We start from the raw sequence: 15,098 nt of genomic DNA, 5'->3' as shown, positions 1-15,098 counted from the left end.
ATACTTAAAGTCATTTCTAGATTACTTTTGATAATAAATGCAACGTAAATGTCACATATACAGTATTATTTAAGTCTGTATACATTCAATACAGATGAAATTGAACCAGTATTTTGAGTAGAGCACACTATAATCCCAGCTACTCAGGAGGAAGAGATTGGGAAGATTATAGCCAGAGGCTAGCCTAGCGAAAGTTAGCAAGACCCCATCTTAACATGCACGCATAAGAAATAAGTGGGCATGTCGGCATGTACCTGTGATTCCCAGCTATGCAAGAGGCATAAGGAGGAAAATCCAAGTTTGGACTAGCCCAGGCAAAAACCATGACTTGAAAATAAAATAAAATGAAAAGGGCTGGAGGCATGTCTCATGTGATACAATGCCTGTCTAGTGAGCTGGAGGCGGAGTTTAAACCCTTATGAGGGGGGAGGAGGCAACAGGGGAGAGAGGGAGAGTGACAGGGAGAGAGGAAGGTTGGAAAGGAGGGGAGATGGGAAGGAGGGAAGGAAGGAAACAGGAAAGAAAAAGAAAAGAACTACAGTGCTATGGGGTTCAACTGTTCTCCACCCCCAAATTCACATACTAAAATCCTTCCTGCTGTACTTATCTGAAAAGAGAGTTTTTCCCAAATTAGGATGAGGCAATTAGCTTGGGCCCTAATCCAGTATGAAGTGGCTCAACAAAGGGAGAAGTTTGGAGGTAAACCGACGCGAGGGACATCATGTAACTATAAAGACAACCATTTACCTACAAGCCAAGGAACAGATTTTCCATCACAGCCCCCAGAGGAACCAACCCTGCCAGTACCTCCATCTCAGACTTCTATCTCTCCAGCTGTGAGACCATAAACTTGTATTATGTGAGCCATGCAGCTGTGGTTCTTTATTACACAGCCTTAGCCGACCAAGCCACACAGTCATAGTGGAGCTCAGACAGCAGCAGTGGGAAGCTACTTCCCAATTACCCACCTGCTCATGGGAACAGGACTCCAGCCAGCTAGCCCCACTTACCCACAAGCTGTCCACATAAAAGTGTAAGCAACATGTCCTGGGCCCCACAGCTACCTCTCAAAGTGAGGATCCATGCAAACTTGTCTTCTGGCCAAGGACACTTCCTGGAGGCTTAATGAATTTGGTGACAAGCTGGATCCACAATGCCAGGCATCCCGGGGATGATCTAGGGTGTTAGGTAAGGGTGATGTTCTGTATTTTGCTGTAAGATGTACAGATGTTAAAAAAAAAAAAAAAAGGCCAAGGAACAGATATGGAGGTGGCATGCTTTCAAAGTCTAAGGTAAATGGGCTTTCTCCTGGAAAGTGTATTGTACATATAAATTATGTGCTCAAAAACTCCCCCATTTTTGACTTAAAACAAGTATTTGTTAGTAGATTCCTTTTGTTCCCAGTTTTTAACCACCCAGGCTTTGGGGCCCTCTTCAATCATCTCTCTAAAAAAGAGACAACAAATAAATAAGGATTATGGGGATGATGGGCCTCGACAGAGGCTTGTTTCATCTCTCAGTGTTCCCACCAATGAAATGGGGATAATGACACTCTCTACCTACATCCTAGGGGGTGACATGCAGGCCACCACTCCCCTGCCAGAGGGAGGAAGCGTTGTCTAGATGCAGAAGCATCACTTATCATAATTACTGGAAGCTTTGGCCACTCATGTGGTCCAACCTGTGATATTTATCACCACTCTCTGGCTCCTCTCCAGAAAAGCACACGATCTCCTCTTGCATAACTCCTGGAATACTTCTTCATGAAGCTAAAGGTTCCACTCAGAAAAGGTAGCAGGATTCACAGTACTTTATGAATCCACTTTCTGTTGCTGTAATGAAAATACCTGAAGCCAAGTACTTTGTTTTTTTTTTTAAAAAAAAAGGTTGTTTAGGCTGGGAATATGGCCTAGTGGCAAGAGTGCTTGCCTCATATACATGAAGCCCTGGGTTGGATTCCCCAGCACCACATATATAGAAAATGGCCAGAAGTGGCGCTATGGCACAAGTGGCAGAGTGCTAGCCTTGAGCAAAAATAAGCCAGGGACAGTGCTCAGGCCCTGAGTCTAAGGCCCAGGACTGGCAAAAAAAAAAAAAGATTGTTTAGCTCACAGTTTTGGAGACTGAAGGTCCCAACAGCATAGTTATGGCTCTGAAGTGGGCCATTTGACTATCACATTAGGCATATGATATCATTGTAGAAGAGCCAGAATGAGGAGGGGCCAGATTCACTTTTTTTTTTTTGGGGGGGGGAGGCAGTCCTGGGGCATGAACTCAGGGCCTGAGCATTTGTCCCTGGCTTATTTTTGCTCAAGGCTAGCATGCTACCACTTGAGCCACAGCGCCAATTCCGGCATTTTCTGTATATGTGGTGCTGAGGAACCGAACCCAGGTATTCATGCATGCTAGGCAAACACTCGACCACTAGGCCACATTCCCAGCCCCTAGACTCAGTTTTTTGTAGTACCCTCTCTTTGGCTCTACCAGCACCCCATAAGAACTACCTTAACTCCTCCCCAGGGCAGCTCTCCTACTGACCTAACTAGCTATAAGTAGGCCCCACAGGGTCTTACAACTACTTAATATCACCACATTAGAGGTCAAGCTTCCAACACAATGTGTCTTTGAAGGACACACTCAGACCACAATAAAACCATAGAAACACCTGTTAGGTCTAAGGCTGCTGTGGGTCAAAAGGTGACCCAAGTACAGTGACCTAATCGAACTAGCCTTTCAAAAAGGCCAGCTGGGACTTCAATGCCCACTGGCTCACGGCAAAGGCTGCTGCCCTTCCTTCTTCCAAATGTTTCTCCATTTCTCTTCTGCATCAAGAATCAGGATGGAGCAGAGCTCCTCTCACTCTTGGAACATCTGGATTCTGCAGGTCAAATACCTCCATTTGTGCAAAATGTCTCTGCAAAAGACTAAGGGACAACCCCGAGAACCTGTCAGTAAGGCTCTCTGTCCATATGCAAGAGGAAACAAAAGACTTGGCTCTTGACCTGAAACATGAAACTGTCATGTGGGAATTACCACCCATGGTGATAATCCTAGTTATTATGAGTCTGAGCCCCACCTGTCACTCCTTGGTCAGCCAGGCTGGGGCAGCAGTCCAAGTTCCTGGCCTGCTTCCACTAAAAAAGAGATTTGAAGGCCTGGGCTGCCCCCAATGGCAGAGTTGCTAGACATCTACTCAGGGCTCCAATTTAGCCACCTGCTGGCTCAACTAGTAAGCAGGTCTGATGAAGCCAGGCTATGTCTCATTACAAAAGCACCTTCTGAATCTTGCTTTGGTGGCACATGCCTATAAACTCTGCACTTGGGAGGCTGAGGCAGGAGAATAGAGTTCAAGGCTAGCCTGAGCTATACAGTGAGCTCCAGATTAGCCTAAAACAAACGAGGAAAGAGAGGGAAAGAAAAAAAGGAAGGAAGGAAAAACCCCAACAACACCTTCTGGGCAGACAAAGTCCTCCTAGAGACTCAACTCCAGAAAGTGGCAGCACGTATCACATAACTACACTAAAGGAGGCATTGTGCCACCAGAGTCAAATGGAGACAGACCAAGAAGAGGCACTTCCCTACAGAATGTGTGAGCAAGGGGGAGTTGTGGTAGCAGACTCTTGGAGGTATCTAACACTAGCTCTGGGCCAGAAAACCTCTAGGAGGCAGAACAACAGTTTGACTTAATTGGGTCACCATGCCTAGCATTCTGGCCTCCACAGCAATCTCCTACCACTGAAGGGCTGGCCCTGGGTACTGTCAAAGGCACTGAACTTAATTAAGTTCTGGCTTTTCAAACAAGCCTGGAGAGAAGGAGCTGATTTCTGCTCCTCACAAACTGGGCCCAGTCCATGGCTTAAAAGGCCCTCAGTCTCAGCTTCTCCTCCCTAAAGGAGACATAGCCAGCCCACTGCAAGGGAGAGCAGTGGATAATACCACTCTCTCTCAGGTCAGTATCTGGCACAGAGCAGGTGTCAGTCCTGTGTTGGTCTTTGGGAAGGAAGCCCAGACAGGTTCATGCCTTGAATCTTAGTTCAGTCCACACAAACTCTCCTCATATTAAGTGCTTTGCATCTCAGTAATCCATGTGTGTTGCCCTATTCTTGCCTGGATCCTGCTCTGCTCATGGTACAGGATAGAATCTATCACCAGGAAAAGTCTGGGGCATTCACAACACTGGACCGGTCTATATGGACTGCTGGATTTCAGACTACCAGCTTGCTTCTAGTGGATGAGTTCTTTCTAAAAGGGTCATAGGAGTAGGCAGGGCAGACCTCCCCCAGCTCCTGAAGCTGCTCCGCCATGTCATGTAATGGTGCTGCAAGGTACAGTCAGGATGTAGAGAGGAGGAGACAGGAGTGAGATACTGAGTCACATGGAACAGAATGCCAGGGGCTCAAGGAACATGTCATGAAAAAACCAGTTCTCCAGGGCAGAAAGGACCTGAGGGGCACTTGGGCTGACTGGTGTGCATCATGGTGTTACTGAGAGGGCCTCAGAGCTGGGATAACCAGCCAGGCCTCTACCATGCCCACCATCCCCAGGGTGTCAGCTGTCATTAACCAGGCTCATCAATTTTTTTTGTGTTTGTTTTTGTTTTTGCCAGTCCTAGGGCTTGGACTCAGGGCCTGAGCACTGTCCCTGGCTTCTTTTTGCTCAAAGCTAGCACTCTGCCACTTCCGGCTTTTTCTGTGCATGTGGTGCTGAGAATCAAACCCAGGGCTTCATGCATGATAGGCGAGCACTCTACTGCTAAGCCACATTCCCAGCCCAGGCCCATCAATTTTGTGGGGGAGATATTATGAGATGTTGTTTGCGATATAGACCGCGTCCATTCCAAATTAACATGTTCTCTGTAATCACTTTTTGTAATAACAATAAAAAACAGGGGCAAAGTGAACAAAAGCTATCACAAAGGAGAAAAAAAATTCACATGTTGAAATCCAATCCCCAATATGATGGTTCTGAGGTGGGGCCTTTGGGAGATGGTTAGGACACAAGGGAAGAATGTGAATGGTATTAGTATCCTTCTGAGACTCCAGAGAATTTCCTCATTCCTTCTACCATGAGATGACAGGGAGAAGACAGCTGCCAATAAACCAGGAAGAGGGCTCTCACCAGACACCAGCACACTCTGCTCAGTCTTTAGGACTGGGAGAAGTAACTGTTGGTGATTCAAGTCACCCAGCTAATGGGTACTTTTATTCTAACAGCTTGAATAGACTAAGACAGCCCCCAGAGGTCTATAGGGGAGAGTTGCTTTCAAGAAACTCAAGAGATGGAGATGAAATAGGAGAATCATGTTTTTACCCTCACCATAGCAGAAGCAACATTGTGGCATGTGAGCCACTGCTCTGTGCCTGTTGACCTCTCAGAGCAGTGGGCAGGCTCTGTCTACATACCCTTCTCCCAGGTTTAGTTGGGTTGCCCAGGATGCCTGGGCCCAAGGTCCATCAGGCACTGTAATGCAGCCTGGTCTCTTAACTCCAGCTCATAAATGTGCCTTAGCAGCGAGCCTGGCATGCACATTGGCCACCTCTCACCTCCCTATGCATGGTCTACTCTGGGCCTTGGCTCACACCCTGCCCATCTGATGGCTTCCCTCGGGTTCTGAGGTTCTATCAAGGATGATCCCTTCCCTGGGTGACTTGACTGTCCTTCCCCTGCCCTCAGCCAGGGGACATTCAGAGTTCTTTCTCTATGTGTGGAAGCTTTTGTGACACTCTATGTACTCTACCACCTATGTCCTCCTCCAATTTCTCTTTAATTTCCTCAGGACAGGCTCAAGTCCAGCCTCTCCTCAGGCCACTGACCACTCAGGACCCTGGGACTATTTGTTTAACACACCACCCCATTCCACTTACCCACTATATCACTATTTAGGTGCCCATTCCTAAACAGGTAAGTAAACCATCACCCATCCACACAACCACCTCTAGCTTAGCCTGGGTGGAGATTGTCAGGATGGCTCAGCCCAGGATGGATATGGATCAAATTCTTGGGCATGGGGGTAGAGAAAAGGCACAGGAGGTTGTAGGATAAGACAAGTAATAAAATTCTTGTTCTTGGTCTTCTGTAGTCTTTGTAAAAATAGTAGAAGGAAACTCCCCACATGGCCAAAGCTGAGCCTCAGGAGGCCCTACTAAGTCTCATCACACTTGCAGGGTGCATAGATTGAACTCATTTCTGAGGCACAATCACCAAAAATGATGTTTTTGGTCAGCAACTAACAGGAAAGCCTCCCACATGTAGTATGCTGGGACCAGCATACAGTAGTATCCATGGACCAGCATGGACCAGTATGGACCTGCTGACACACCTCTAGAGGCAGGGAGGTCACCACATTCTACTGAACACCAGATGATAAGGGGGGAGCATCTACTGAGTAATGCATGCAACAATACACTGTACACATGGTCCTTTGGACATAAGCCTTATGTTTTAGGAAAGGGAGGGGGAGCAAAAAACAAAAATGAAGTAAGGATGTCTTCTCTGTTTTCAAACAAGAACAGCCTGTCAACACCGGGTGGAGAAGCAAGGCAGGCTGCTTCCATGAAGAGAAGGGCCAATGGGAGCAGTGTGGAGATGCTGCCAGAGCCTAGATCCTGCACAGAAGGCTCAGGAATGCCTTCCAAGAACTGAGCATCCAAACAGGAGCCTGAGCCACAGGCACAGGGCCCACAGGAAGTTCACATGGGACACTGCTCTGCATGAGGCTCTCTGCTTGGAGACGTTAAAGAGGCTCCAGAGACAAGGGCAGATGTGAAGAAGCCCCATAGGGGAAGATTTCCTACATGACTTCAACTGGCCAGAACCTTACCGCTTTTGTTATTGCTTTCATTTGTGTGTTCAATTAAAAATCTTTTACTAGAAAATGTTCTCACATTTTTTGCCAGTCCTGGGGCTTGAACTCAGGGCCTGAGCACTGTACCCGAGCTTCTTTTGCTCAAGGCTAGTGCTCTACCACTTGAGCCTAAGCCCACTTCTGGCTTTTTCTGTTTATATGGTACTGAAGAATCAAACCCAGGGCTCATAAAGCTAGGCACGCACTCTGCCAACTAAGCCACATTCCCCACCTACTTTTTTACATTTTATCACTCCAGATTGTTTGCAAGCTCTTTAAGGACAAAGATCTTATTTATAAAGAGACATGGCCTCGGGCTGGGAATATGGCTTAGTGGTAGAGTGCTTGCCTTGCATGCAGGAAGCCCGGAGTTCAATTCCTCAGTACCACATAAACAGAAAAAGCTGGAAGTGGCGCTGTGGCTCAATTGGTAGAGTGCTAGCCTTGAGCAAAAAGAAGCCAGGTACAGTGGTAAGGCCCTGAGTCTAAGCCCCAGGACTGGCAGGCAGAGAGAGGCAGAGAGAGAGAGAGAGAGAGAGAGAGAGAGAGAGAGAGAGAGAGAAAGAGAGAGACATGGCCTCCACTGTTGCTCAGGCTGGTCTCTTTAACCCCTAGGTTCAAGTCATCTTCCTGTCTCAGCCTCCTGAATATCTGGAACTATAGGTGCACACCATTAAACTGGCCTATGGGACAGACATTTTATATCATGTGTAACACTTCATATAAGGGGACTCTATTATTATTACTATTACTATTACTATTATTTTGCCAGTCCTGGAGCTTGAACTCAGGACCTGGGCATTGTCCCTGAGCTTCTTTTACTTAAGGCAAGCATTCTACCACTTGAGCCACAGTGCCACTTTGGCCTTTTCTGTTTATGTGGTACTGAGGAACCAAACCCAGGGCTTTATGCATGCTAGGCAAGCACTCTACCACTAAGCAGCATTCCCAGCCCCTCTTACTTATTTTTAAAGACTAATACAAATGAGCAAAGTGTCAGGTATACTGATTGAATTTCCTTATTCATCCTTAACAATCCTATATGGCTGATGTGACATCATTTTATACATTAAGAAAATAAGGTTAAAAGAGATTCAATAGCTCTTCTGCCAGGACCAACATGGGCCGCGTTCGCACCAAGACCGTGAAGAAGGCGGAGCGGGTCATCATCGAGAAGTACTACATGCAGCTGGGCAATGACTTCCACACAAATAAGCGCATGTGCGAAGAGATTGCCATCATCCCTAGCAAGAAGCTGTGCAACAAGATTGCCGGGTATGTCACCCACCCGATGAAGCGGATTCAGAGAGGCCCGGTGAGGGGCATCTCCATCAAGCTGCAAGAGGAGGAAAGAAAAAGGAGGGATAACTACGTCCTGGAGGTCTCAGCCCTGGATCAGGAGATCATTGAAGTTGATCCTGACACTAAGGAAATGCTGAAACTTCTGGACTTCAGCAGCCTCTCCAACCTGCAAGTCACTCAGCCCACCATGGGGATGAATTTCAAAACGCAGCGGGGAGCTGTTTAACCTACTGTGCTGTAATAGTTTCAATAAACTGGGGCACCAAAAAAAAAGGAGATTCAATAGCTTGTTTAAGATCACACACCACAGATACTAGAACTAGTATTCTCTATCAAGAATCTGATGTGAGTACTCTTTTGTTTTCTTTGTCTCTGCTTCTCTTACCCATATCTCCCTCCTCGGCCTCCACTTCCACAGTCCTGTAAACACTCATTAGCATTCCTTCTTTGGCCTCTTTATAAGATCCTTCTAGCTGAGGCTCTGGATCCAAGTTCAGGCAGAAACCATCTGAGCAGCTTTTCTATCTTTACACTATCCCCCACTTTGCACAAACATCTCTGGGCACCAATGCATATATATGTGCACATGTATAGGTGTGTATGTTTTGCAGAGTGAATAATGTGTAAGGATGTGCATGATGTGTGCATTGCAACATGAGTATACATGCTCTACATGTGAGAATGTGTGTCACTGTGCACTCTACTGTTTGTGTACACAGGCATGACATATGCATCCACCTAACTCAACTTCTCACATTTGCTTTTGCCAAATGGATACAGGGCATGCTCCAGGGGCCAGTTGCTCTGTGTCAGACCTGACTGGATGTAATAGGTGGTTTGTTAATAGAGCCTACTCCAATGCCACTGGGGACATGCAGCCATCATGGTCTCCCATCTCCTGCTATCTCACATCAACAATGACGAAGCAGGCTGGAGCCACTCATGCCTCAGGTGCAACAGATGGGATTGCGCATCAGGCACTGGGATGGGCCTGCCTCTAGTCAATGGCTAAACTGGACTAGACTTGGGATTTTCAACAGGCCCAATCTGTGCCCAGGCCCTTGCCTTTCAGGATAGGGAGCCCCACAAAGGTTCCAGACAGGTAAAGGGCAGCTCTCTCCCTCTCTCTGGGTGTGTGCAGAGAGGAACGGGGTCCTCCTCCAATAGGCCCTCAAGCTGTAGCCAGCCTTGTGTTAGCTGTGCTTAAGATGCTCCCTAGCAAGCAACAGAATTTACAAGCTAGGAGACACAGACCAACTCCACCCAGCCACACCCACTGCCCTACTGCATGACCTTGACCTGCTACTTAAATCTTTCTGGGCCCCAAGCTTTTCACAATAAAAAGGCATGCCAGTTAGTCAGCTAACCAGCATACCCACAAGAAACACTAGTCTCTATAGGTGCCTGGCATTATAGGTGCTTGGCATAGGACATTATCCAAGAAGGTGCCTTCTCAGAGACACTCACAGGTTCTAGTCCTATCACTCTAGCTGAGAGCTTAGAAACCAATCCTGGCTAAGTACTGGGTCTCTAGGTCTCCAATTTGTAGAGATGAGACAGCAACATAAAATTAAGAACTAATGCCAAGGTATGAGTTACCACACTATGAGTAAGCCCCTGAGCTAGGAGACTGGAGAGAACAAGGCATGGCCAGAAAAGATAAGTAGCCTCCAGCAGGCTGAGGCTACCAAGGGAGTGGGCAAGTAAGTCAGGACCTGAGAGAAAAGAAGGGCCAAAGTCGGCGTAAGGCAGGGAGTGGGTGTGAGGAGGACACACCTTAACAGAACACATGCTCTATGAGCCCTGCCAGATGGTGCTTGAGTATACAGGGAAGGAAGTACCACACATTCCTCTGGATTCCATGCCTGCTCCACACAAGCACAGGGAAAAGGGCAGGGTTAGCAGAGCTGGCGGGCATAGTAGAGCCAGCTCTGTCATGGAATGGGGCAGTCCAAGTCTACCCAGCACATGCAGCTGGCCCATTTTTAGAAAGGTGCTGACGTGTCCCTATGAAGAAGTAGAGTAGGAGGAAAAAGCCATATTCTTTCCCACTAGAAAATAAGGAAAACTTGCACTTCTCATTCACTTTCCTCATGTCAGGCAGTTAATGCTAATCCCAACACAGCCCTTTACGGTTTCCACCACTAATCTTTGTTGACAAAGGGAAAAGCAGACCTGGAGAGCAGTAACTCATCTGATGCACTGTGGTCAGTGTACAGGACCCTCACCCGAGGATGGTAGTTCTCCAGATGGTTCAAGGCTGTGCATGGAACTCCACCTAGGGCACATTCCTGACTGGAACACCATATGTCTAAAACAACTGCATGGTATGGGTGCTTTAGGAAATGACAGCTGGGTGTGGGGCTTGGGAGAGGCAAAGGGGAAGGAAGGCCTGGCATGCAGGATAGCTAGGAGGGATGGCAATTTCTGAGACCTTCTGGTGAGGAATCATGATGTTTTCCCAAGTCTTCATGTTATCTGTGGCCTGAAATCTTTCTCAGGAAATGTGAGCTGGGCTGACAGCTAATGTGCATGCAGATGGCTATGCCCTGCAAAGACTATTAAGTCAGGTAGCAGGAATAACCAGAAGATTGAGTAGAGCAGGCACTGAGCAAACTACAGAATACCACTGAGTTCACCAGCACAGGCAAAGAAAGTGCTTCGCTTAACAGAAACAGGAGTAAAGCACTTATCTAACATGCAGAGCCCCAGGTTCTGTCCTCAGCACTAGAGAGAGGGGACAGAAGAGAGAGAGACAGAGAGGGAGAGAGGGAGATTGAGATGCAGACAGATGCAGAGACAAGCTCCAACTTCCAGTTCCAGCAAGATGGAAACATATGGAGAAGCCTGCTCTCTCTACCACAGCACTGAAGGGGATCTTGTGGAATGAACTCCCTTTACTTTTACTCACCTCATTCCAGTTGAACCCTAGCAAAAAGCAAGGCATTCTCTCCTCTCCCCATGGATGCAGCAGCAATGGCCCCCTGAGATGGAGCCCTGTGGCTCTTTTCACTCGATACTAAATAATGATATCATCAAAAAGGCAGTGCTCTGGTCCTCCTTCACCAGCGCAATGGTAGTGGACCCTTGATAGTGCAGGGAGCAATCCCAGCTTTCTAGGCACAACACTTGGGAGAGAGAACCTGAAGCAGAGAGCATGAGGAAGCTTAAAGAAAGGAGAGACAGACAACGCACACTTTAAATCTACAGATTAAGTCCAGGCCTTCGCTCCTAGCTGCACCTGTGTGGAATTAACACAGCACAGGTTTAGGAACTCAACTCCATGACAGACCCCATTCCTAGGCTGAATGTTGGAATCACAGATCATAAAGAACGGATGACCCAGAATGTGCAGTGTGCTTCAAACTGGGTTGATGACCTATTTAAACTAATTAATCACATCTCCAGAACATTGATGTAGGATCCAGAGCCTCATAATACAATAGTTTAAATATCCAAGATACTACTCAAATTACTTGAAAATGTATCAGGCAACTGAAACAATTATCAGAAACAATTATCACTAGCACCAAGATAATCCAGATGTTAAGACATTAAAGCAGCTGGTATAACCATGCTCCTAAAGAAATAAGGACAAAGACTCTTGAAACGATTCAAATAAACAGAGAAAAAATAGAGGCATGTATGTGTGAGACTCTTGAGTAACTGGGATTATAGGTGTAAGTCCAAAACACTTGGCAAATAAATATGGCTTTAATCTTTTTTGGCAGGACTTGGGTTTAAACTCAGGGCTTCATGCTTAGTAGAAGCCCTGAGTCATATCTACCGCCTATAACTTTTGTGGTGTTTTAAGAAAAATTTATTTGTCATGTTGGGATGAAACCCAGTGCCTTGTGCATGGTTAGGCGAGCACTTTTACTCCTATACTTAGTTTTTTGTTTTAAGCCACTAAGTTTTGGACAATTTATTAAAATAATAGTAGGAAATTACCACATATACATGTGTTAATTGAAATCAGTAATATAATTGGGGGTGGCCTTGCTCAGTGGTAGAGCACTCCCCCAGCATGTACAACCCTGGATATTTTCCCTAGCAAAGCAAAAATAAAAGAGAATAACAATGAAAAACTCAAAATATTTTAATACATAAACATAAATTAATGCTACTATTGAACACTACTAGGTGATCCATAGTTCAAAGAGGAGGTCTCAAGGAAAATTAGGAAATGGCTTGAACTAAATGAAAATAAAAACGCAATATATAAAATTTCTAGACTGCAGATATAGCAGCATTCAGAATTGACAAAGAACAAAGATTGTAAAAATAAGTACACACACTCTATATATGTGTGTACACACACACACACACACACACACGTGTATTTGACAACTTAGAAGAAAGGGGCCAATTCTATGAAGCTCATTTTCACGCAGGCCTCCACATCCCTAACCACAGAGTTGACCCAGGCCTGCCTAGCTGAAGCAGACACAGCCAGTATTAACAGGCACAAGGATCTCATGAGATGGCTCAGCCTTCTAGAAGATTTTTAACATGCCAGAAATACCCCCAGAAACCAAATCGCTAGTAATTCAGGTCTTGGAATATTCTAAAGGGGCCCAGTACTATTGTGATCTGAACCAGCAAAGAATTCGGGGAGAGGGGTGTGGGGTGGGGGCAGCTGACAAGGAGGATTGCTGATCCATAAAGGTTGAAAGGTCATCTCCTAGAGTCCATGGAGGCTGATGAATTGCCTTTTCACCAAAAAGTTGAGCACAGACTTGAAAATGATTTTTCCCTTTCCAAAGCTTTCCCCAGATGGGAATCGCTCACATTCCCCTGACAGCTAATCGCAGTGTTTAACCACGCATGCAAGTAGAGATGTTCTTCCTTATGTTACCCAGGATGGCTGCAATTCTGGTTAATGTTCTCTCTGCAGAGGGATGGATGATATCTGTGCAAGCAATGCCCTTGGAGCCTCCACTGGTATCTGGAGCTAAGGGGAGCTACTCAGCAAGGCTGCTTTAAGAGTGAGCATGGTAACCAAGTGCCTACTGTGGCACCTGGCATATGTGTATGTGCAGAAAACGGTGGCTACCAGTTGCAAGTGACACTTGTCAACTTGTTTCTTCAAGCTAAAAATTCACTTCCTCAGTTAATTTCTGAAAGGCTCTATTTTCTGCCCTTAGCTTAGCTTGTTCAGGCAGCTCAGAATTTACATGTTTTTTTTTGGGGGGGGGGGAGGCTACGAAAGAAGTTTTTAATTGCTCCAGGTAAGGTGTGTTTATGGCTAATAGCTTGCCAGTTTAAAAGAATCTTATTCTAGCCCGGCACTGGTGGCTCACACCTATAATCCTAGCTACTCAGAGGCTGAGATCTGAGGACTAAGGTTCAAAGCCAGTCCAGGCAAGAAAATCCGTGAAACTTTTATCTCCAATTAATCACCAGAAAACTGGAAGTAGAGCTGTGGCTCCAAGTGGTAGAGCACTAACCTTGAGCGAAAAAGCTCAGGGACAATGCCTAGGCCCTGAGTTCAAGCCCCACAACTGACCACAAAAAGGGAAAATAATCTTATTCCTTATTGTTTGGTGAAATTAGAAAACAAAACAAAACAAAAAATGTAGGCCAGGTGCTGGTGGCTCATGCCTGTAATCCTAACTACTCAGGAGGCTGAGATCTGAGGATCACAGCTCAAAGCCAGCCTGGGCAGGAAAGTCCATGAGACTCTTATCTCCAATAAAGTACTCAGAAAAAGCTGGAAGTGGCGTTGTGGCTCAAGTGGTAGTGCACTACCCTTGAGCACAAAGAGGCTCAGTAACAGCATCCAGTCCCTGGGTTCAAGCTCCAGGATCGGCCTTAAAAAAAAAAAAATCTTGGGGCTGGGGATATAGCCTAGTGGCAAGAGTGCCTGCCTCGGATACACGAGGCCCTAGGTTCGATTCCCCAGCACCACATATACAGAAAACGGCCAGAAGCGGCGCTGTGGCTCAAGTGGCAGAGTGCTAGCCTTGAGCGGGAAGAAGCCAGGGGCAGTGCTCAGGCCCTGAGTCCAAGGCCCAGGACTGGCCAAAAATTAAAAAAATAAAAAAAAATCTTGGTCTCAGAAGTTACACTGACTTCTCACCAGTTATCAGTCATCACTGGCAAACACTCAGACCTGGGCCTGGTCACTGAACTAACTTCAGATGCCCCTGAACTTCAAACCACAGGACCATCTATCTGTCCTGGTCCTTCTGTCTCCCTTCAGGTAAAACTGAGGGGCATCTGCTTCATCTTACTGAACTAGTTGAAACTAAAGTTTTAGTTTGGTGGCTGAAAGACTCTTATCTATACCTATCTATTATCATGGGGTCTCTTCACCTTTGTGTTTTATCCTAAATCAGGGATCAGGGAACTTTTCCTGCAAAGAGCCATATGGTAAATATTTTTAACTATAGAAGCCATGTTATATTTGCTTTAGCTACTCAACCTTCCTATTACACCAATAGTCATACTCCATACCTAAATCAGTGAGCACTGTGTTCCTTATTTACAGACACAGGCAGTGGGCTGAATTGAGCCTAAACAACAGGGAGAAGCCTCATTCTCAACAATCACCATTTTCCTAACTTGGCTAACAATTCACAATTCAGTACAGGGAATTCTCATCCTCTCTGCCTATGCATTTACATGCTGCTCAGAACTCACTAATCCAGCTAACACACCCTAAGACAAAGGAATATCCTTACTTCTCTTTATCTGTAGCAGCTGATAAACACACACACACACACACACACACACACACACACTATATGGCACCATGGGAAGGATATTTCTGAAGGGAAAACTCACATCAGCCATAATAGAAAATGTCAGCCAAGATCTTGATTCATACATAGCAAAAATTCTGCTAAAAAACAGCACAAGACACTGAAAGGAAATGAATCATTTATGGAGTGCAAAGAGAAGGTTTGCACCGTTTCTCAGGCAACATAGCATGCACCCTGCCTGGCCC

At 46.1% G+C, this 15,098-nt stretch overlaps 2 protein-coding genes across 2 annotated transcripts in view; one reads left to right on the top strand and one right to left on the bottom strand.

Annotated features, from left to right (window-relative positions):
- The window catches only part of Bcr (BCR activator of RhoGEF and GTPase), a 132,943-nt gene that overhangs the window by 76,507 nt on the left and 41,338 nt on the right, over positions 1-15,098 (bottom strand). The window lies entirely within an intron of this gene.
- LOC125349403 (40S ribosomal protein S17-like) lies at positions 7,965-8,411 on the top strand. The gene has a single exon (XM_048343525.1). It carries the CDS (start codon positions 7,965-7,967, stop codon positions 8,370-8,372), a length of 408 nt encoding a protein of 135 aa, XP_048199482.1. The 3' UTR covers positions 8,373-8,411.

Source organism: Perognathus longimembris, chromosome 3 (genome assembly GCF_023159225.1).
Source record: "Perognathus longimembris pacificus isolate PPM17 chromosome 3, ASM2315922v1, whole genome shotgun sequence".
Classification (NCBI taxonomy): Eukaryota; Metazoa; Chordata; class Mammalia; order Rodentia; family Heteromyidae; genus Perognathus; species Perognathus longimembris.
The sequence above is the reverse complement of the archived record's forward strand: the minus strand, read 5'-3'. Positions and strand labels throughout refer to the sequence as shown.

Excerpts from the sequence above, each read along its gene's own strand:
- LOC125349403 (XM_048343525.1), top strand. The coding sequence starts at position 7,965 with ATGGGCCGCGTTCGCACCAAGACCGTGAAGAAGGCGGAGCGGGTCATC.